Source organism: Alternaria hordeiaustralica (genome assembly GCF_023758085.1).
Source record: "Alternaria hordeiaustralica strain BMP 2776 chromosome Unknown scaffold_3, whole genome shotgun sequence".
Taxonomy (NCBI): domain Eukaryota; kingdom Fungi; phylum Ascomycota; class Dothideomycetes; order Pleosporales; family Pleosporaceae; genus Alternaria; species Alternaria hordeiaustralica.
In genome coordinates, this window is record NW_026056775.1 from 492690 (window position 1) to 515490 (window position 22801).

The window sequence follows — 22801 nt, forward strand, 5'->3', positions numbered from 1 at the left end:
CGCTGCGCTGCGATGCAAGGCAATGGAGGTGTTGGTGCCCTAACAACGCTCGAGGCCGTGTGCTACCTAGGTACGCCGTCGTGCCATGGAGCGTGGCTGCCAGATCCGACGTGCCTCTATCATTGGCAGATTGGCCGTGTGCTTCAAGAGCTCGGCTTACGACCCGCGGCTTTCCAACACTGCCCTCACGGCGGCCCCTTGATACAACGGCCCCTGCACTACGCACTGCAGCTGTGCCTCCAAACGTCTATATACAGTACCTGCAGTCTGCACTCTGCGGTGCTACACCTCTGTTGGCTTCACGATGTCTCCCCCGTCCAATCGACCCACCGCCCCGATCAGCTCAGCCCCCAATCTTGGGGGGTCTCAATCTGGAACGCCTCCACGATAGAGTTTACCTCGTCGCCCAGCCAGCGCCAACTCCACCTGAATGACATGCAACGGCGTTTTCAAGTTAGACATGTCCGTGGGGCTGGTCCCCCCAATGTAAAGGCTTCTAATTTAAGCCGGGTACTTTTATCAAATGGCCCTGACTGAAGTTGAATGCGAGCCTCCTGCCACACACTGGTTCTGGTTACTGGTCACTGGCTAGCTGTGAAGGACGCTAGCTGAAAGCTGACCAGCTCCCACCTTTGCGGACAATGGACCTGGGACATGTTTTGATGTCGTGCATTATCATTGTGTCTGTTCGGGAACGTCAAACAGACAGATTCACCAGGGCCACATGTCAGCAATCGCTTGCACGTTTCGTGTGGTAGTGACCCTGTTCCGTGATAGCCGCAGCATACCATTCACACACGGTCGGCGCGAGCCGCAAACGAAGCATTACGCAATGCCACATCAGGGATGCCACGAGGGCTGGCAATCGGCCCTTGAGCCAGGTACCGCCGTGGATAGTGAAAAGTTCAAAGACGTTTGTGTTCTGGCCTGCATCCACGGCACCGCGGCATCACGGCATCGACGTATCAAGACATCCGCGTATCAACGTGTTGACGTGCACGCGACGTATACCATAGATAGTGCAGCCCGCGCGTTGTTCAACAAAGCCGTGTCTCTCATTATGGCCTACCTTCCTCATGATCTGATCAGTAATGGGTAGATATGATATCAGCAGGGAGACCCGGCGCAGGTTCTACACCCAGGGAAGGTCTAGCTGCCCAGACATGGTGTCTGCCCGTACCGTGTCAGAACGAGCAGGTAAGACAGCTGCATGTCACCGTTCAGGGCAGCCAGCGTAGTGCACGGGCCACCTCCCACGTGAAAGGAGGGGTGAAGGGGAGTGAATACGGAAAGAGCTTCGAGGCGGTAGTGGGGTACATGGACGAGACAGCAGACGTCGTGGTGATGGCGCATTGCAATCTTCAGCGTGTCCAGTAGAACCCGGTAAAGGCCTGCGCTAGGTGTGAAGCACAGGCTGCAATGGAAAACTCGAAAATCCATCGTGACGTCACCAGAAGAAGCCGAAACCTGTGTGAGCGACACTTGTGCGCGGGCCATGTGCATGTGTCCCTCTATCGCATTTGGTGCCTGCCCCTCGTTGTCTTCTTACCTTCACCTCTTCCTTTCCGCACTGATCTGCATCCTCGCCACGCCCTCGAGCCTCATCCTTGTGTTGCACATAGTCTGAGGTCATCCCGTCGGTGCCTCAATCCTCTCCGCCGACCCGCTTACTGTCAACATTGGTCTCCAAGCGGCAATCAGCAACCCCAACGTGTCCCAGCCGTCGACGCTCGCGACATTCCTGGTGCAAACTCTGAAGCCTTCGAAAAGGATTCCTCGGAGCCGTTGTCGCGCAAGCCCTTCGTTGCCGGACCCAGCCACCGAGCCCAATAGAACCTGCCCTGATCTAGCAGCGTCAACGTGTAACTAGAGCCCCGACGCATTCGCGACTACCCCACGGCTTCCTACTCGCCCTCTTCCACCACCACCACCCCAATTTTCGACACAGACCCGTCCTTGCGCCTGTCGCATCATCATAATCACCTTCCTTCACCATGGCGGAATTCGTACGCGCCCAGATTTTTGGCACCACTTTCGAGATTACCAGCAGGTGCGGATATACCCCACATTGCGTTTTCTGGCACAACTGACACCGACCAGGTACACCGACCTGCAGCCCGTGGGCATGGGCGCCTTTGGTCTCGTCTGGTACGACCTCCACACCACCAGACTCGAATTGATTGTTGACTCCGGCGCAGCTCAGCCAAGGACCAGCTTACTAGCCAGGCGGTGGCCATCAAGAAGATCATGAAGCCCTTCAGCACTCCGGTCCTGTCGAAGCGGACATACCGCGAGCTGAAGCTTCTGAAGCATCTTCGACACGAGAATGTGGGCAATGCAGCAGCCAGTCCCCAGCGAAAACTCTAACACTCTCCAGATCATCAGCCTGAGCGACATCTTCATCTCTCCCCTCGAGGATATGTAGGCAGTCACATCACCGCCAACCCGAGCAAGCACTAATCCGCCCAGCTACTTCGTCACCGAGCTCCTCGGAACCGATCTCCACCGCCTGCTCACCTCCAGACCGCTGGAGAAGCAGTTCATCCAATACTTCCTGTACCAGATTTTGGTGGGTGGCAAAATTCCAACCATGCAAGAAAATGCGCTGACCTGAAAAGCGTGGTCTGAAATACGTCCACTCCGCTGGTGTCGTGCACCGCGACTTGAAGCCCAGCAACATCCTCGTCAACGAGAACTGCGATCTCAAGATTTGCGACTTCGGTCTCGCCCGTATACAGGACCCTCAGATGACGGGTTACGTCTCTACCCGATACTACCGAGCGCCTGAGATCATGCTCACATGGCAAAAGTACGACGTCGAGGTTGATATCTGGAGTGCGGGCTGCATCTTCGCTGAGATGCTCGAGGGCAAGCCGCTCTTCCCCGGCAAGGACCACGTGAACCAGTTCTCCATCATCACCGAGCTTCTGGGTACTCCCCCAGACGATGTGATCCAGACCATTTGCAGTGAAAACGTAAGTAGATGCACAAAACCTTGGAAGCAACTTTGCTGATTTCCGCAGACACTGCGATTCGTCCAGTCACTTCCCAAGCGCGAACGACAACCCCTCTCCAACAAGTTCAAGAACGCCGAGCCTCAAGGTCAGTTTGCAGCTTCAATGAAGAGAGCGTGGACTGACATTATCTAGCCGTCGATCTCCTAGAGAACATGTTGGTCTTTGACCCGAAGAAGCGTGTGCGAGCGGAGCAGGCCCTTGCCCACCCATACCTCGCTCCATACCACGACCCGACTGATGAGCCAGTCGCGGAGGAGAAGTTCGACTGGTCGTTCAACGACGCAGATCTACCCGTCGACACCTGGAAAATCATGATGTACGTGTACTCCCAGTGCATCACGTAAACGGAGCTAACACAACACAGGTACTCTGAAATCCTGGACTACCACAACGTAGATGCGGCGGCACAGGAGGAGAACAACGGCAGCTAAATACACATAATGTCTACCAATCTCGAGCTACAACAATTTTCAGTCTCCACGACAACAAAGTATGCAGTTGCCGAGGCTCGACGTATCATCTGCCTGGCGCAGGCGGAGTTGCTGTTCCCAATGATTCCCAAGGTCTCGTCTGTTGGACCTATGTGACATGAAGGTGCGCGGTAGATGGGGCATGGGCTTGTCTTTGTCATTTGGATCGCCATGGCTGGTACACGAAAGGAATGTTATGGAGGAATTGAAGGCTATGGTCGACCTAGGTAGGAATGTGAAATCATATTATCAAACATACGTTATTCTTCACTTTGACTCATGAACATGTCTGATTATATTGTATTTCAATGCGATGACAGCATTCGTCGCTAACGGGCCTGGCATCGCAGGTACTCAAGATAAAGACTGCATGATGTAAAGGGGAGATCAGAAAGTCCTCCAGATCTTCTCTGGTATCCGTGGCGGAGGATCTCGGGCGTACTCCCAAACCCGGGAACGGGTGGAGATCGCCGAGGCTTTCCACTAGCGCCATAAGGCTGATTGAGGGACCGCTGTTTCGTCACCGCTCTGAGCGCGTCCGCAACGACTCGAGGACGCGAGCCTGGCCCCTATGGCCCTACAACATTTGTTTGTATTTAAACTGAATGCTATGCGATAGCACTTCTATCGCACGACAATGGCGACTCTCAACCCACTTGTCTGCGTCGTGGACTTCCACCATGCGCGGTAAGCTTCTCCTTTACCAGTAGAGGTGTGAGTACAGAAAGAGACGGAGGAAGGATACTGGGCAACTTACGATACCTTTGTGGCTATCTGATGCGAATGAATCGCTGACTATTCAACGCAGAGGCCCAGAAGTGGAAACATGGCTCGGGGCAGAAGAGGGAACCGACCCAGCAGTAGACAACGACTGGTCGCTGCTGCCCTTCATGGCCCTGAGCGATGGCGCGCATGCCTCTGCCGAAGACTACTCTTACTTTACGCTCCGCCGCGCTCAGACCCCGACCTCACCCGCTACCTCACTCTTCGGAATATCGTGTACGCGACAGCTCGACGCAAGCAAGCTTATCGATCGGCCGGCTGAAGTTACAAGGAGTACGGTGCAAAAGGCTGTCGTTGTCATCAGCGATAGCCCACAGCACTTTGGGGCCATAAAAGCGCAGCTGGGCGTTGTCACCCAGCTGTGGTTCAATCAGAAGTACGTCAGGCTCTCATAGTGCAAGTCGAGGATGACGTGGAACTCACAATTCTTCAGAGACTTCACCGATATCGAGATATTGGAGCGCTTTACGGAAAGTCTACCCCAACTGCTTAAGAATCAGGAGGGGCAGCAGGACCATTACTTCGGTATTTCTCTGCGCGAGTTAATCCACGAGTTCAAATGGCAGACTTTGGTTCTTTTCAAATGCGCGCTACTTCAACCGAAGGTATGTTTCAACCTCTTGAAGCCGACATAGTGTGGCACGAGCATACAAGGTTACTGACGAAATGCAGGTCCTCTTCTTCGGCTCCCATTGCGAACGATTATGCATGATGCAATTTGCTCTTATTTCACTGATACCCGGCCTTATTCGCCACCTACAAGATGCTGCTGACCCTAAGTTCAATTCGTGTGAGGAAAAGTGTGTCATGCCCACTTCATTAAAGACATCGGAGCGCGCTTCCTGTCAGTGCATGTTCTCACCAATAGAAGCAATATACTGACAAGATTCAGTGTTGGCATACATGGGTCTCCCGCTCCAACTCTTCGGTACAGGCTCGCTGTTTGGACCATACACACCGCTTCAGCAGCTTGATATACTTGCAGACCAAGATACCAAGTCCTACATCGTCGGCTCTACGAACTCGCTGCTGCTTCAGCAAAGAGATCGATACAGCGATATCCTCATCAACCTCGATGACCACACCGTAAACATCACCTCAGCTGCACTCCGACAAGCATCGATCTTGTCGACGCCGGACCGGAGATGGATGGACTTCTTGACACAGACGATCAACGATACCTGGGATGAGGCAGATCCAGCGCGGCCCAAGGATCACGGATACGCCGGCAGCGAGGAGTTCATTCGCATGCAATTCGAAGAGTACCTGCTCGCAATGCTCAGCTCCGTCAAGTACAAGCTTTACATGGAAAAGAACGCACACAAGGAGAACTTGATTTCTGAAGTAGAAGGAGACCCAGCGAGCGAGTTCTCAAATGAGTGGGTACACGCCTGGATGCAGACTGAGAACTTCCGCATCTGGAATAAGTTTACCGATTCTCACCTTTTCGACATCGTTGATCCCAAACACCCCTGCTCTGGCGGTCTCTCAATGGAAGACGTTCAACGCCGACTAGCACAGTACGTTCCCGCATTCTTTCCATATCCCCACAAGCCCGACTAAAGCACTCACTTAGTCTGTTCTCCAACACAACCTTCCAAGCCGTATCTCTTGGCGTATGTGTGCTGATGCTCGCTTGGCGATTAGGCAGGTAGCAGAAATGCATCTCGACGAACGACTAGAAAAGTCTAGGGAAGTCTTGGGTAAACAGCTTGCTGTGGGTCAACAAAAGGTCAGCTCTGCATACAACCGCCTGTGGGCGGAGATGGAAGCCATGCGCGAGGCACAGAGGAAAAGGGCCGAAGAAGCACGACTGCAAGCTGAGAAAGAAGGGAGGCCCGTCGATGATGCAAAGAAGTGTAAGTCAGACATGCCGCTTTTACTGGAACACCAATGCTGATAATTGGACAGGGAAAGCTCCTCAAGCCCCCGACCTCACGAACGCAAAAGCCAGCGCGGGCGCATACTTCTCCAGCTGGGGCACATGGGCAAGCGAGAAGAGGAAAGGATGGGGGACAAAGACACCCGTGTCTTCGCCTCCGCCGGGTGATCTCAAGAGAGCAGAAGACTTCAAGAGAGACAAGGAGGCGGTTGTTGGTGATATACCGGCTAGTCCGCCGCCGCCGGATGTCAAGAGGAGAAGCTTGTTCTTTGATGCGGAGAAAGACAAGGAGGGTGTTGGGAAGGAATAAAAGAGTAACGACTATGGCAAGGCATAGAGGATACTAGTGTTCGCACAGTTATAAGAGCGGCAATTTGATGCGGCGATCTATAGCGTTCGTTTCAACGAAGTAAATATATATGGTATCTCGCTTGTTCTGGTGTGTACCTCGATCGAGGGACTAGGCCTTGGACCTTGCGCTCGTCTTCTACTTTGAAAGGACTACCGCGAATCTGCTTCTGCCTATACGACTAAAGCCAATGCATGTCACTTGATAATAACAAGAGGCACTACTGGTACTATGTCGTGCCTGCGCAATGTTCCGAAGGGCAGTTTAGTCATTAGCGTCTTGGCCATCTCGTGCCTCGTCAGACGTCCGATTGTCACCACTCTTCCTTCTCCTCCAACTTCGAATCTGTCGCTGCGATAGTAATCGCCCATCCCAATATTGCCAAGTCCTCGTTCTTATCTCGTCAGTCGCTTGGCCATGCTCGTCGTACTCGAAAAAGAACTTATAATGCCATTGATCCTTCGAGCACGGAAGTTGTACTGAAGACTAACATGCAGTTTGACACAGTATGGCGGGCCGTAAAGGTAGGTGCATTCTTCACATTTCATTTGTATCGCATCCTAGTTACCTTGCATTGCGTCTTCCTTTTCTCCCGTCTTTCTTCATCGAGTGTTGTGCTTTGCAAGCTCCGGAGCGGAGATTGTTCCATACCAGCAGGATGTGGCCAGGCCTGGCGAAGTAGACTAATCCACTTGACTGTCCATGTCCAAGCGGTCTACTCATGTGCGCCGTATCACTGGCTTGCATACTGAGGATGCTCATTGAGGACATGCGGTGTGTGCGTTTGTTCTTGCTCCGGCTTCGGTGGCCACTTCGACCATCCAGGCCATGGCGGCTACGAAGCAAGATCGCGATGCACTCAAGTGCAAGTGCAGTACTCGATGCAACCTTTTCCTGCCACGGTTGTGTCGCAATTGGCACAAGCGGTCATACTGCTCACCGTCTCACTTCCCTTCAAAACCATGCCAACGCCGCCGAGTATTTGGGCAACGCCGGCATCGCATCCAAACGTAAACAGCTACCGATACGTTCTGCGACAATTTTGATGTTCTCGCTTGCCAACATACCCGTCCTCTCGCTCCCGGTGAACCCCGATTCGGCCTCCGCACTCAGTTCACCGCCCGCGCTCCCGCTCCTCACCACGCGTCTCTTGTTTTGATAAACGTCTCTCACGTTCACCAGTGTCAACAAAGCTGCCTGGAGCACGCGAGACGCGTCTTGGGCCCGAGCTTAAGCTGCTTAAATCTCTGCTATATAAAGGCTTGCTCCCCGCATCTACCTCTACCTCCTCACCCCACCCCACTCTTGAGTTGACACTTCGTCGACTTTGACCAAAGCTTTGTCTTTGAAAGCTTCCATCTTCCTTGCTCCTACCCATACCTTGAGATACCTTGCCTCACGATGTCCAGCACAACAACATCTTTGTTCGGAGGCGGTGCGCCATCTGTCCCCGCGAACAACGACGTAACGTTGGCGGTCCAGCTTCCCAGCGCCTCAGATGCTCCCCTTCCCGACGTTGATTCGTTCGCTTCCGAGCTCGGTAACCTAGTATTGGCCGTACAAGCCGCTACCGATACTGCTAGAGTTGCGCACGACGCAGATCTAGTAGCCGGCAGAGCTGTGCAAGCCGCTAGAGTCGAAGCCATCATCGCCAGGAAGGCCAAAGAGGCTGTAGCAGCGCTCTTCGCTAGCCAGCTCAAAGGCAAGTCCAAGTCACATTCAACAGTCTTCAGGTTATGCTAACAGCTTCAGCTTTCATTGCGAGTTTCGGGGAGGAACTCAAGAAGCACGGATTGTCCATTGATCGTCAGATCTCTTACATCTCAGATGCCCCCGACGTATGCTGACATGTACAGACCTCGGCATCAACCCTTGCACTTGGCTTGCTACCATGTCGCTCCCCTCCAATGATGAAAAGGCCGCCAATACCGCTGATGCTGCCGCTGCTACCGAAGTAGGTTCATCAGTTCTTTCTTCATCTTCTTTTCCTTCTCCTACCATCTTCATTTCTCTTTTCTTGTTCATCCATTCGTACCCTCCCTCGTTTATTCGATGAATATGAATTCACCACGAATTTAGGGTGTCTTGAGCCTCCCCTTTGAGGTGTTTGGCGAGATCGGTATTCATCTCAGCGTCACGGACCTCAACGAGATGCGTCTTGTCAACAAGCGCATGAAGGAGGCTGTGGCATTCCCATACGGTAAGAAGATTTTTGTTACTGAGAACATCGTTATCTTTCCTACGTTTGCAAGCGTTTCAGCGTTCTTGGTTGGGCTTGGGCTGGATGGTGCGTATCCTGGGACGGTTCGAACAATCACCTTGGTTGGCGAGGGACCGACAACCCCGGAGCTCGGCTACAACTACTCTTGGGAAAATCTCCACATTCTCAAGTTCCCCGGCATGCCAGAGCCGACCGAAGACCAGTTGTATGAGGATGAAGAGATCTTGGAGTTCGCCAATGATGAGCACAAACACTGGAGCCGGATCAACGAGTCATTCTGTCACACTGGCGCATACCGCACCATGCTCAGTAAGTCTCTTCCCATCTAACATGCTGCAAATTGTACCCCGACTACGCAAGAACAATACAGCTAAATTCTGAGCAGGCCTTGTACTCGCCAAGCTTCCCAACTTGAGGACGATTCAGGTTCGCAAGCTGTACCCCGGCGAGCACATCCCTGGTTGGGCCGGGCCGGAGGCTTTGTCGAAGATGTCGTCGTACCATCCATGGACTCCAGTCAACGAGATATACTATGGTGATTGGAAGTACGATGAGGTACACAAGCGGGTCACGATGTGGATAGACGAGTACGGTGAAGAGATGGAGGAGGACGATGCTGGCCCTCAGGCGGGATTTGAGGAGGATCTGTTCGCTGCCATGGCACTGTCTGGCACTCAGGCTCAGGTCTTCGAGATGCATAAGGAGTTGGTCTGATTTCAGATAGACATGGATGATACTGGTGTGTAATGGGTTGAGATGATACGGATATGACTGCTAGATCTACCTAATAGCTGGTCTCGATGGCAAAATATGATGAAATTTGCCCAAAATATCTGAATTTTGAGTGATCTATAATGGCTACATCACATGGACAGAGTTTGTACAGAACCCTGGTGAACAGGCCAGGTGTACTTCAGTATCTCGTGCCCTCAATGGCCATAACAGCAGATCTGACTGAATACCTCCCCGCCTCCTCATGGAAATACATACAACACTGAAGGATGTATTGAAGCACATCAGCCCTCACCGAAAACAAAGGCCTTCCAATTGCTCCCTAGCCTCTTGACACCCTCCTCCAACCCCCATCCTTTGATTCCACATATCCTACGTATGATATCTTCCAACCTCCTATCCATCTCATCCCCCGCAGTATGCAGGTCACTCTCCACCAACAACATATCATCCGGCACCATCTTAATGATATCCTGGAAAGCCTGCGGTGTTTCCTCCTCATCCAACGCATCCGACAGGTTAATCGCCGTACTAAACGAAGCAAAGATCTTACAAGGAATCTCCGGCCGCAAGTACTGCGCAAAATTCGACGGAGAACCAGAATATGAATGCAGACATATGCGCGGCGGGTACGGCTTAGGACTGTCGTCTTTTGCAGCAGCGCCACCATCGGCATCACCCATCTCATCAGCCTCCAACGCCGCCTCCGCCCCCGGATGATCCCTCCCCCTCTTCTTCCTCTCCCTCTTACTCAAAACCAGCCTCTCGCACCCCTTCCACGTCTCAGCCAGCACCTCCAACACCAACCCATGAGCCTGCACCCCATGCACACTAACCGCCCTCCCCATCTCCGCCGCAAGATCAAGCTGTTTCCTAAAAACGATCTTCTGGTGCGCAGGACTACAGCGAAATGGCGTCAACCGCCTTCCTTCGCGGCCACCCGGCGTGAGATTACTGTTGCGCTTCGCCCATAGATCGGGGTTGCCGGTCCAGGACTCTGGGATGCGGAAGGAGCGGTCGAGTCCGATTTCGCCGATTAGCGCGAAGGGGTGTTGGAGGAGGTGTTGGCGCGTGAGGGCGAGGAAGGTGGAGAAGGGTGTTGGGTCCGGGAGGGAGGCGTAGGTTTGGAGGTCTTCTGGGCTGGGGTCTGCGCGGTGGGGTTGTAGGACGGATTGGTAGTGCGTGATTTTTGCTTGGCCGGTTAGGGGGGCTTGGTCTTGTCCTTCTCCTTCTTCTTTGGAATCGGGCTCGGAGATGTACATTTGATAAGAGAACCAGGGGTGCCAGCCGAAGCAGGGGACGATGCATTCTTCTTTTGTCCATTGGGATGGGTTGGCCGATCGGATGCTGTGCTTGTTTGCGGTGGCTAAGACGAGGTCTTGGTCTTCGGCTCTTGTTGCCATTACGGTAAGGACGCGCGCTTTCATGTTTTGGATGGTTTCGATGCTCGACATGGTGTCTGTGGGGTGGCAGTGTGCGTCGTAGACTCCGAGATGCCATGGGAAGGGCTCGTCCTTGTTGGATTGTGTTGACATCTTGTGTCGATGACAGAAGAACTTCTGGATCAAAATGTGTAGAGAATTGGAATACTCTGTGTCGTCGCATGAAGCAAATCTACATTATGACGTGCATGTGAGGCTACTCGGGTGATCCCTGTCGGGCAACGCGCTTTCCGGATTATCCCACGACCCCACCATCAATTGCTGCATGCCAGCTTCCGACAGCTCTACAATGCCATATAACCCGCTAGTATGATCCCTTACAGCACTTAATCTAGTCCTCTGACCTATCCTGAGTCGTATTCAGCTTGCCTACCCCAGTCTAGGACCTCGGCAACTACCAGTACTGGCGAAACCTCGGAAGAGCCAACCTCATACCATTTGCTACTTACGGATACATGCGCATGCGCGCATGCATAGTACAAAGAGCCGTCTTCCTGGGTCCATCAGGCAGACGAGAATCCACTTTTTACATGGAGCTGTCAGCCCAATAGCAAACGCCACATTCCGCGCTACCTTGTACGGGACCTAGACGCGAAATGTATTGAGTTGTCACTTTACGCCCCGGAATACGATCGACGCAGAACCAGGTGCCTCGCTTCAATTAAACTCCATGGAAATCCACCAGTGAAGGATTCTGCTAGTAGACCTGTTTGCCTAATCTTACTCCAGGACCGAGGATGTACTTTCTCCGCATAGAGTAACCCCTCACTAGATATGCCCGTTCGCTTGACAGTCACTTGGACAGTCTAGTACATGTACTCATACTTTATATCACTTCTACTTCACTTCGACTTGTCACTATCTTTCTTTCTCTTCTTCTTCTTCTTCCTATCAACTTCAGGTCTCTTCCTCTTACTACAATACAACGGTCTATCCCACAGCAAACACAGACAACCAAAACTATCGTCACCTACCAACTTCACCCCAACTTCAAACACAACTACCACTACACTCTCCACGATGCCACCCCGCCTCCACAACAAAATCGCCGTAATAACCGGCTCCTCCTCCGGCATCGGCCGCGCCACAGCCCTAGCCTTCGCCTCAGAAGGCGCCTCCCTAATCTGCTCCGACATAACCGAAACGCCGCGTTCAGAATACGCCACAGACACGTCCCCCAGCACCACCACCGTCGCCGCCGCCCACGCCCTCGGCGCAAAAGCCGTCTTCGTAAAATGCGACACCACCTCCTCGACCGACATCCAAGCCCTGATCCAGACCGCAGTAAAAGAATACGGCAGAATCGACATTATGGTTAACAACGCGGGGATTAGCGTGGAGACGGGTGAGCATGGCAGTCGGCCTGTGTGGGAATACGAAGAAGCGGCTTTTGAGCGCACGGTCGATGTTAATATCAAGGGTGTTTTCTTGGGCACGAAGTATGCGAGTAGGCAGATGGTGGGGCAGGAACCGGGGGAGAGGGGGGATAGAGGCTGGATTATTAATTTGAGTAGTGTTTATGGGTTGAGGGGGACTTCGGGGATCTGTAGGTTCTTTCGTTCCATTTTCGTTCTTTTTGAATATGCGATGTTGAGGCTATGAGTAGACGGAAAGCTGACATTCTACTAGCGGGCTACGCGGCCTCCAAACACGCGGTAATGGGTCTCACAAAGTCTGCTGCGCTTGACTGCGCGCCCTACCGTATCCATGTCAACGCTCTTTGTCCGGGTTACACAGCTACGGCCTTCATCTCTTCGCTACTCACACCCGAAGCCGCAGATTCGAAGAAAGAGGTCGAGACGAGACATCCGTTTGGCGGACTGGGTACGCCGCAGGATATTGCGAGGGCGGCGGTGTTCTTGGCTAGTGAGGATGCGGCGTGGGTCACGGGTATTGGACTGCCGGTTGATGGAGGGTTTAGCTGTATGTGAGGTGCCATGGAATGGAGTTATGGGCGGATGGAAGGGTCTGCTGGACTGGGAATTGGATATTTCGTGCATTCTACTTAGATTGGCATGGTCATGAAGTAAGATTCCGGCTGAAGAGCATGATAGCCAGGAGCCTACAATCGTGTGGAGAACATACAGCCTTCCATCACAAGCAGAATATCTTCTGCAACTGAGTGTTTGACCTGTTTCATTGATTTTGTGGATTATACTAATCACTCTGTACTATGCTATTGCCTCTAGGCCGTCCCAAGTCCTCAAAAACAACACCCTATGTACACCCAGTCAACGTAAAAGTGACACACGAAGAAAGCCCCAAAGTGTATAGAAAAAAAGAGACAAAACAACTGGTTTGGGGAAATCGTCGATTGAGGGAAAATGCAAGGACAAGGAGACCCAAAAACGCCGCAGCTATGCATAGCTTTCAAGAGTAAAAGGACCTAACGGAGGGGGTGCGAGAACGGAGTCGACTAGGAAAACGGAGAGAGTGCGAATGGATAGGGTATCGCCGCCGGGGGGACAAGGCCGACATGTGTAAGAGGTGGTCGTGCTCCTTGGTACTATGCAAAAGATGGATCAGTCAAGCTGAAGGGTCGGAATGTAGTGTGGGGATATAGGTGGCGTGGTGGAAGGGCCGAGGGAGTGTGGGAGAATGCATGGAGGTGTTTGAGGCACTACCTCGCTACACGGTGGATCAACCTGTGGTGGATTAGTAAAGAACGCAGGCATGTCGTTGCTCGAGTAAACTTACCTCAGCGTGCTGATGGAGAAAGTGGCAATCCATGCAAGCAATGCAATCAACAGAGTCGCTGTCAAGCCCTTCTGCCTCTCACAGATGCTCTGTCGATACGGACAAGCATTCGTCCTGTCCGACTCAACGCATGCCCACTTGTCGTCCGTCAGGGCCTGGAAAGCCAAACTAAGGTTCGCCGACTCGAAGACGATGAAGGCGAGATCGAGAAAGATCAGCGACATTTTGGCATTGGGCGAGCGTAGGCCGAGAGGCTTGGATGTGTATTCGTCGTAGGTGATGTAGATGGTGTATAAGACGGCTACGATGTCGACGAGTATGGCCATCCAGGTAGACGAGTTGTTGCTGCAGCCGTTGTTGTCCGAGTGGCGGTAGATGGAGCAGGCGAGGGAGAGGGCGAGGATGGAGAAGACGAGGACAATGGCGCGGACCAAGGCGGGAACCATAGGGTGGTTCATGATGGTGTTGTGGAAGCGCATCAGGCGGCGCTTCCTCTTCTCCGAGGTGAAGAGCCAGAAGCCCTTGATGTGCTCGTCGCCGAGGCCGTTGTCGATGGGCTCCCACTTCTGCTCGAGATCGGGCATGTTCTCCTTGAGCCAGTCATCGTCGACGATCTGGCCGCGCGAGGAGATGGGGCGGTCGTGGTTGGAGGCCTGGGTGAACTGCTTCCACTTGGGTGCGCTGTCGCTGACGGGCGTCGAGAGGGTCACGGGGGCGCCCTCGCGAGCATGGTCAAACTTGCGGCCTGGCACGCTGGACTTGGGGGTCGGGCAGAAGTTGTGGTTGGCATGGCGTACGTTGGTGGGCGTGCGTGGTAGGAGGAGCGAGGAGGCGTCTACATTCTCGTCTTCGTCATCGGCGGACTGGACCCAGGGCGGTAGTGAGCGGACGGCGCGCTGCCTCTCCCTGTTCTCCGCGCTCGCGGTTATGCTCCGGTTAGAGGACGCCAGCGTGCGTGGAGTGCTGGATATCGACTGCGAGTGGCTCTTGCGGACGGGGGGCAGGCCGTCGTGACTGTCCTTGGAGTTGCCGGAGACGGCGCTGACTCGCGACTGGGGGCGCTGGGTCGAGGTGAGGGACGAGGCGGTCGGGGGCGGAATGGGCGAGGGCAGCAGGCGGTGGCCGTTGGAGTGGGACGAGTTCAGCGTCGAGGCCTGCGAGGTCTGGCTGCTCCCCTGGGCGGCGGCGTCGGGGCGGAGGTGCCCATTGCTACTGCTGCTGGTGGTACCATGGCCCGGGTCGCTCTTTCGGGGCTCAACCATGGGCGTGCTGGTCATTCTCTGGGAAGATGTGAGGGGCTTCCTCGTCGCACCACCAAGCACCAGCCGGTGTGTCGCGCCTGCCTGCACGCAGCAAGCTTTGAGGGCTTGACAGTGAATCAGCACCGGGGGAGATTACGTGGGAGCAAAGTAGACGAGTCGCAGCGACACCATGTCCGGCTTAGGAAGTGACGGGGCGCAGTGCAACAGTGCGGATAAACAAGACAAGGAAGCAGCGAACGACGAGATGGTTAGAGTTTGGTGGTGCGCCTGGGGGTGGTGGAGCGTTGGGTGCGTGCGCGTGTTGGCGTCGTAGGGGAGATTGCTTGTTCGTCGATCAGGGAAACAGGGATTGCGCGCTGGCAGCATGCTTAGCCAGGAAAACAGCCTGGGGTGAGGTCATGGGTCCGCAGTAGCCCGTCGTCAAATTCCGACGACACGACACCCAGCTAGCGATTTCGGTGCCTTGGTCTCTACGCGACTCGACCTGCGTCATGTCTCGCACACCTGCCGCGAGAGTTTGTTAAATCGCGATTAAGTACGCGCAGCCATTGCGCTTACCTAACCACCAAGACCCTCTGCCCCGCGACCCCACGGTCCTCATCCTACGACCCCACGATGCGTCTCTTCCTGCTGCCCATATCCACGCGTCGCTCCCTCATCTACTGCGAGAAGCTGCACGAAAAGGCCCCCAAGGACCGCTCCTACTATGACAAGATCACCATAAAGGCCAATGAGACGTGGGTCGCCTGGGAAAAGGATGAAAAGGCCATCTGGGACTGGAAGAAAAAAGTCACCTTCTACGGCAACCATGCCCTGAAGCGCATACCCTACGAGGAATGGGGGCTCAAGACCATACCCGCCCTCACGGCGAAGCGGAGGCAGGACATTGTAGACGGAAAGGCAAAATATGAGGTCCTGTTCCCTGGAAAGTACCTGCCGCAAGAGAGAGTGTCGGGGCTGCTGGAGAAGCTGGCAAAAGAGAGGCAGAACATGCACCGGACGAAACTCATCTGGAGCGTCGTCATCATGCCCTTCACCGCGCCCTTTATGCTCGTCCCCGTCATTCCCAACCTGCCTTTCTTCTACGTCCTCTACCGGGCATGGAGTCACTGGAAAGCCTTCAGCGGATCCAAGCACCTCGAATTCCTCCTCAAGCACAACCTCCCTACCCCTGCGCCATCGGGCACGCTCGACCAAGTCTACACAGCCGGACTCATGTACCCAACCCGCGCACTCTCGCGTGCTGCTCCCGACCCGACCCCACAACAAGCCCAGCAGGTCGCCAATGTCGTGCACCAGCAGACCAACAACGAGACTGAAGACGTCATGGTCTTGCAACGGTGGAACGGAAAGCTCATCGCCGAGCAATTCGACCTACCCGACATGGAGGTTGAGATTGAGCGTGCTGTCGAGCAGGTCGAGAACGCCATCAAGTCGAAGGAGAAGAGGATGGAGGAGAAGCTGGAGCAAGAGAAGGCTGCTGGGGGTAACGGCACAAGGGCAAAAGACGCATTGCCTGAGGAGATCCTGGAGAAGATACACGACAAAGCTGAAGATGTCGCTGAAGAGGGCAAGAAGGAGGCGAAACAAGCTGCCAAGTCATGATCCCATTTCATGTCCCAGCGAAGTACGATATCATGGTTCAAGATTCATAAACAGCATGGGCGTTGGAGGCTATGTATGTACTATACCACATAGAGTGTTGGCATCTGTATGATTGGATGCTTTATGAACATAACGATATAAGATCAATCTCTTCGTTGACAGACTGGTGAAGTGGTAGCCGGGAGGTTTCTGTTACATCAGCCGCCACAAGAAATCTCCCGACAAGACACCAAAGGCCTCCAGGCTACATCATCATGCGCCAGTCTGAGCTCACGGAGCGACTTGTCATCGTCCAAGCAACTTCCAACTCCTCACAACACACACTGTCCCCCTTCGTCAGCCTCACAGCTCACAACTCACTCCTCTCCCCCCTACAAAACCTCTCCAGTCTCTCCCTTCCCCACGTCACAGGCCCTCCCTCCCCATACAACGGATCCCTCTCCAACCACCCCACGCCCTTCACCTTCTCCGCCATCCCCTCCTCCCCCTCCTTCCCATAACACATATCCCATCCACACCCCTCGGGATAACTCCCCACCATCATAAACCCACCCTCCTTATCCTCCACCAACCTATGCCCCACCCCCGCCGGCACAACCACCGCGTCCCCAGCTTCCACCTCTGTTTCCACCCGCCCTGGATTGAATTCGCCGCCGAAGAGGAGGGTGGCGCGGCCGGAGTAGATGCAGAGGATCTCGTGGGTGGTGCTGTGGTAGTGCGTTGTGGTGTACATTGTGTAGCGCCACTGGGGAGTGAGGTTGTTGGCATGGAGGTGGGATTCGAGGGTTGAGGGTGGGGTGGAGGAAGGGAAGGCGGAGTGGTAGATGTAGAGGGGGTGGTTGTGGGGGGTTGTGTTGGGGATTAGGGAGTGGGTGGGGATGTAGTGGGTTGACAGGCGGAGGGAGGTGAGGGGGGTTAGGTTTAGAGAGGGCATTTTGGGGAGTTGTTTTCAAGATTAATTGCTAGATCTTTTAGTTCAGTTGTTTTGACGTAGGATACGTTGGTAAGGAGCAAGACTGCTATCTCAACTTCTGATATAAGATTGTATCTGATGATCCTACCAATACGTCATCGATCAAAAAGCCGGGATGAATTCGCGAGCAACGTCTATTATTTTGCCATTGTGGATCCAGTGTTCTATTCTGAGCAGACACTTATCTCTCCGCAGTGGAAGTTCTAAGTTCGTAGCTGAAGTTCCTAGAGTGACCATCACTATTATTTGCCACCAGTACCTAGGTAGTGTAGAGTTCACCATGGACAAGCGAAGATAGTATCGCGTGGGGAGCCAACCTAAAAGGCCTTTTTGGATAGCTCCTAATGATAAATGTAATATGGCATGATCTCCAATGAGACCAAATCACAGGAAAATACCTAGGTACCTAGGTAGTGAGGAGCCAACCTAAAAGGTCTTTTTTGGATCCCTCCTAATAAGAAATGCAATGTTGCGAGATGTCTACAAAATCTAAATCACGCGAACATAGTAAGCAGCTGACAAAAAACCTTTTGGGATCCCTCCTAACGAGAAAGGTAATGTTGCGAAATCTCCAGCGAGTCCAAATCACACGAAGATGGGGATGAGCGGTACTGCAGGCGCAAATGACATCAAGTGAGGACCTGCCCTAAAAAGACCTTTTAGGGGGGCCACCTAAAAGGTCTTTTTAGGGTCCTCCTAGGTAAAAGTGCCACATTGTAAGGTCCCTTATATACACCTACTGCTGCATCACAGCGAATATAAGGTGTTTGGGAAATACACCTACATTGAGATCACTATATAGAGTTACTAGACCGCGTTTTGTTGCCCTGCTCTGCATCAACATTCCACCATAATAGTAAGGTCCCTTATGAGCTGGGACCACACGAATATAGTAATGAGCGGTACTGCAGCAGCGTGAGATGTCCTCAAGTATTGCCACTTAGGTGTGGAACCGTCATTACTACGACCAACAACATAATCCGCTTATCCAACACGAACAAGAGAGGGTTTGCGAAAGAATTACAATGCTGGCAATGTTCGCTGTTAAGGATTCTGCTGCCTTCGCCATGAGCACTGTGGAGGCTAGTGCAAGGCTGCGTGAACGGGACCCTTGTAAAACGCCAAGACCCAAGCTCGGTGCTGCCTGAACTGTATGAACCGACAACGACGTGACTCTAAACGTCGCCGCCTCGCTCGTCCGGCACCTTCACTTTTCTCTTCTCCCTCTCCCCCGTGTGTCGCCTAACTTGACGGCGCATACCAGAACCCGCGGAAATCGACAGCTCGGTACATCTTAAGCCCTCCCCGCCCGCTACCATTACTCCCCACCACTTCACCGCGCCCTCCACCGAACCCGCCTTTATCACCATCCACCCTTGTGAAAGGACACCAAACAAGCGCGCTCTCCGGTGTTGCTTGACAATCCGCTTGTCTGTGACACGGCGGTTCCGACAATAAAGTTCCTCACGCGCAAGAAGTCGCCTCAGAAAAGTGCCCAAGAGCACGCGACGACACAACCCACTATGTCTTCCAGTATGCCACCCGTCCCGGCCAAGGACGATGTCAACGCCACGTAAGTTATTCTCTATCACTCCTAGCATCTTCTTCTGTCTAGCGCTGCAACCTGCGGAGTTCTGGATGGGTTTTAGTGACGTCTCGAATGGCGATCTGGTGTTCGCCTCGTTCGGTTTTTGAGAAAGCTGCGCCGCTATGGTGAGCGCAGGCGGACACAGCCATGACAGGACAAGCTATACTAAAGCGACCCCAACCCGAAGATGACGTAGAGCTCGACCAGCCGCTAACAGCTCACAGATGGAAGTACCTCGAAGCCGGTGTCGACAAGATCATGACCAACCTGCGCGAAGGTGTCGACATGAAGACGTACATGGGTCTCTACACCGCCATCCACAACTTCTGTACTGCCCAAAAAGCTGTCGCCGGCTCCTCGTTCCACGCCGCCAACAACCGCGGAGGTGCCCATCTCCTCGGAGAGGACCTCTACCAGCACCTGATCGAATACCTGAAGGCGCATCTCTCCGAAGTCCAGGCGGCTTCGCGGCAACATGTCGACGAGGCGCTCCTCCACTTCTATATCAAGGAGTGGAACCGCTACACGACAGCTGGCCAGTACAACAACCATCTCTTCCGGTACTTAAACCGTCATTGGGTCAAGCGTGAGATGGACGAGGGAAAGAAGCACATCTACGACATCTACACACTGCATCTAGTGCGCTGGAAGGAGGACATGTTCACGGGCAGCCAAGAGAGCGTCATGCGCTCGGTCCTGAAGCTGGTGGAGAAGCAGCGAAATGGCGAGACTATCGAGCAGTCGCAGATCAAGTCGGTCGTCGACTCTTTCGTATCGCTGGGTCTGGACGAGGCCGACAGCTCCAAGTCCACCCTGGATGTCTACAAGGAATACTTCGAGAAGCCCTTCCTAGAGGCCACCGCCCAATACTACGACAACGAGTCCAAGCAGTTTCTCGCAGAAAACAGCGTGGTTGAATACATGAAGAAGGCAGAGATCCGCCTGGAAGAGGAGAAGGAGCGCGTCCCACTTTACCTGCTCAACGAGATCATGTCTCCTTTGATGCGGACATGCGAACAGTCGCTCATCACAAGCCACTCGCAAGCGCTTCGCGAGGAGTTCCAGATCCTTCTCGACCACGACAAGGAGGAGGACCTAGGCCGCATGTACAAACTGCTTGCCCGCATTCCTGAGGGTCTTGATCCTCTGCGTCTTCGGTTCGAGAACCACGTCCGCAAGGCGGGGTTGGCTGCAGTTGACAAGATCGCACAAGATGGAGACAGCCTGGAGCCAAAGGTGTACGTCGAGGCCCTTCTTGAGGTCCACACCCAGTACCAGGCGCTCGTCAACAAGGCGTTCAACGGAGAGTCAGAGTTCGTTCGCTCGTTAGATAACGCCTGCCGCGAGTTCGTCAATAGAAACAAGATCTGCAAATCTGGTTCCAACAAGTCGCCTGAGCTCCTCGCAAAGTACACCGATACTCTGCTGAAGCGCTCCAACGCCAAGATGAGCGAAGAGGACGACATGGAGAAACTCCTGACACAGATCATGACTGTCTTCAAGTACATCGAAGACAAGGACGTGTTCCAGAAGTTCTACTCGCGTATGTTGGCCAAGCGTCTCGTCCAGACTACTTCCGCCTCAGACGACGCCGAGACCAGCATGATCTCGAAGCTGAAGGAGGCCTGTGGTTTCGAATACACCAACAAGCTACAACGCATGTTCCAGGATATGCAGATTTCCAAGGATCTCAACACCGCGTTCAAGGAGTGGCAGTCAAACAACTTGGACGAGTCAGACATGAAGACCAACGTCGATGCCTCATACCACATTCTCGGTACCGGTTTCTGGCCTCTAAACCCACCCACCACACCGTTTACCCCACCGCAACTCATCGTCCAGACCTACGACCGCTTCTCTCGCTTCTACAACCACAAGCACCAAGGTCGTAAGCTTACCTGGTTATGGCAGCTGTGCAAGGGTGAGGTCAAGGCCAACTACTGCAAGGTCGCGAACCTGAAGACTTCACCAACATTCCAGGTCTCGACGTACCAGATGGCCATCATGTTGCTGTTCAACGACAGTGACACCGTCACCTACGACGACATTGCCGAGTCCACCAAGCTGAACAAGGAGACTCTTGATCCCAGTTTGGGTGTCTTCATCAAGGCCAAGGTTCTGCTCGCCCAACCCGAGGGCGCAAAGCCTGAGTCTGGTACCTCCTACAAACTCAACACCGGCTTCAAGACCAAGAAGGTGAAGATGAACTTGAACATTGGTATCAAGTCTGAGCAAAAGGCCGAGGCGGAGGATACGCACAAGACGATTGAGGAGGACCGCAAGCTACTCATTCAGGTATGTATTCATCACTCTTATCTCCGCACGTTACAGCATGCTAACATATCAACAGTCGGCCATCGTGCGTATCATGAAGTCCCGCAAGAAGATGAAGCACCAGCAGCTCGTCTCAGAGACCATCCAGCAGATCAAGACCCGATTCATGCCCCGCGTCCCCGACATCAAGAAGTGCATAGACATCCTGCTCGAGAAGGAATACCTGGAGCGTCTGGAGGCAGACGAGCTCGGTTACCTGGCCTAGCCGGTTAGTCCCGATCCGATACGTAGCTTCCGGTGGATATCTTGAGTAATGAGTAATGCGGTTTTCATCATCATGGGTTGGGTTTTCGTCTTAACATCATCGTCCCCCCCACATTTCTTCGATGCGTATCATTTGGGCGTTTTCCTGGCATGGCCAGCCGGAGTTAGGGAAACTACTGTGTGGGAAATGAAATGGCGAAAGGGATGGTGCGACTTTTGGGAAGGGAGATGTTACGCGCGGATGAGGTGCGTTAGGTATCTATCCCTTTTCTTGGATGATAGATGGGAGTATAAAAGCCAGACATGGTTTATTAAAAGGAGATTGCGATCTTGATGTCTACTTGGTGTGTGTACGTGCTTGATGACATGTTCGAGGCTGTGTTCAATTTGATTTGGACTACTACCCTTGCCTTACCATCTCCTTTCCCTCTTGAGACAAACGTAAAGACGTTGTCTGCACGTCAGACCACTTCACCGTCTTCTCTTGCATCGCTCCCCCTATTCCTCATCTTCTTATACATCCATACACCTAGCACAATTGGACCGTGTATCAACAAAGGTGACCATTCTGAGTTTTCAGCCTGGTCAGATTTGTGTGTCGAATATGTAGTACTTCGAGCGCTGGATGTCGTCCCGTAGCTTTGGCTCGCGTCTGTCGATGCGGCCCCTGGGGGCCTGGGAATGAGGGGTGTTGTGCTGGTCGCTGTATCCGGTCGCTGAGAGGCTGTAGTAGCAGTAGCGCTTAGAGTTGACGTCGATGCATCTGACGGTTGCAGGGTTGTATTGGTCGTGGAGCTTGTGCCTGGCGTTGGCTCTGCGTGTGGATGATCTGGCGATGCCGAAGGAGTTTCGCTTGCTGTAGCTTCATCTGGTGGTGTAGCCTCGTCTGGTGCTGCCGTCTCATATGACGCTGTCGTATCAGCTGGTACACCATGGCTCGGTGAAGTGGTCACTACAACAACTGGTGTTGAGGATATGTTCTGATCTGCCGCGGCGCTCTCTTGGGAAACGCCGTCTATGGCTGTTTCCGTCGTCTCACTTGATCCTGCATCGGCCTGTGCCGATTTTTTCCTCATACTAGCAAGCCAAGACTTGACCAAGTACAATGTTGCTACATACGTCTTGAGTTCTACGCTCAAGAGGAACACTATCGGCCATGCCAACATCAACCATACGAACGGTATTATGGCAATGTTGACATAGCCAGACGCTTGAAACTTGAAGAGGCCACACATCTTTCCT

General features: G+C 53.5%; 8 protein-coding genes across 8 annotated transcripts; 6 read left to right on the forward strand and 2 right to left on the reverse strand.

Moving 5' to 3' along the window:
- Positions 1-1994: 1994 nt before the first annotated feature.
- Positions 1995-3448, forward strand: HOG1 (MAPK protein hog1; the record flags this gene model as incomplete). The annotated part of the gene is made up of 9 exons (XM_049384956.1): positions 1995-2050; positions 2101-2148; positions 2199-2328; positions 2378-2421; positions 2470-2569; positions 2619-2975; positions 3024-3102; positions 3150-3333; positions 3382-3448. The coding sequence occupies 9 exons, from the start codon at positions 1995-1997 to the stop codon at positions 3446-3448; spliced, it is 1065 nt and encodes a 354-aa protein (XP_049246979.1).
- A 676-nt stretch (positions 3449-4124) lies between these two features.
- On the forward strand, positions 4125-6462 carry J4E84_002332 (uncharacterized protein; the record flags this gene model as incomplete). Its single annotated transcript, XM_049384957.1, has 7 exons — positions 4125-4174; positions 4296-4646; positions 4704-4875; positions 4943-5114; positions 5163-5790; positions 5918-6129; positions 6182-6462. 7 exons carry the CDS (start codon positions 4125-4127, stop codon positions 6460-6462), a joined length of 1866 nt encoding a protein of 621 aa, XP_049246980.1.
- Positions 6463-7902: 1440 nt separating this feature from the next.
- On the forward strand, positions 7903-9436 carry J4E84_002333 (uncharacterized protein; the record flags this gene model as incomplete). The annotated part of the gene is made up of 4 exons (XM_049384958.1): positions 7903-8234; positions 8267-8339; positions 8581-9031; positions 9108-9436. The coding sequence occupies 4 exons, from the start codon at positions 7903-7905 to the stop codon at positions 9434-9436; spliced, it is 1185 nt and encodes a 394-aa protein (XP_049246981.1).
- Positions 9437-9738: 302 nt separating this feature from the next.
- On the reverse strand, positions 9739-10989 carry J4E84_002334 (uncharacterized protein; the record flags this gene model as incomplete). Its single annotated transcript, XM_049384959.1, has 1 exon — positions 9739-10989. One exon carries the CDS (start codon positions 10987-10989, stop codon positions 9739-9741), a length of 1251 nt encoding a protein of 416 aa, XP_049246982.1.
- Positions 10990-11916: 927 nt separating this feature from the next.
- J4E84_002335 (uncharacterized protein) lies at positions 11917-12827 on the forward strand (the record flags this gene model as incomplete). Its single annotated transcript, XM_049384960.1, has 2 exons — positions 11917-12442; positions 12526-12827. The coding sequence occupies 2 exons, from the start codon at positions 11917-11919 to the stop codon at positions 12825-12827; spliced, it is 828 nt and encodes a 275-aa protein (XP_049246983.1).
- A 689-nt stretch (positions 12828-13516) lies between these two features.
- J4E84_002336 (uncharacterized protein) lies at positions 13517-14870 on the reverse strand (the record flags this gene model as incomplete). The annotated part of the gene is made up of 2 exons (XM_049384961.1): positions 13517-13541; positions 13594-14870. The coding sequence occupies 2 exons, from the start codon at positions 14868-14870 to the stop codon at positions 13517-13519; spliced, it is 1302 nt and encodes a 433-aa protein (XP_049246984.1).
- A 600-nt stretch (positions 14871-15470) lies between these two features.
- On the forward strand, positions 15471-16460 carry J4E84_002337 (uncharacterized protein; the record flags this gene model as incomplete). The annotated part of the gene is made up of 1 exon (XM_049384962.1): positions 15471-16460. One exon carries the CDS (start codon positions 15471-15473, stop codon positions 16458-16460), a length of 990 nt encoding a protein of 329 aa, XP_049246985.1.
- Positions 16461-18956: 2496 nt separating this feature from the next.
- J4E84_002338 (uncharacterized protein) lies at positions 18957-21560 on the forward strand (the record flags this gene model as incomplete). Its single annotated transcript, XM_049384963.1, has 3 exons — positions 18957-19006; positions 19246-21316; positions 21372-21560. 3 exons carry the CDS (start codon positions 18957-18959, stop codon positions 21558-21560), a joined length of 2310 nt encoding a protein of 769 aa, XP_049246986.1.
- Positions 21561-22801: the final 1241 nt, after the last annotated feature.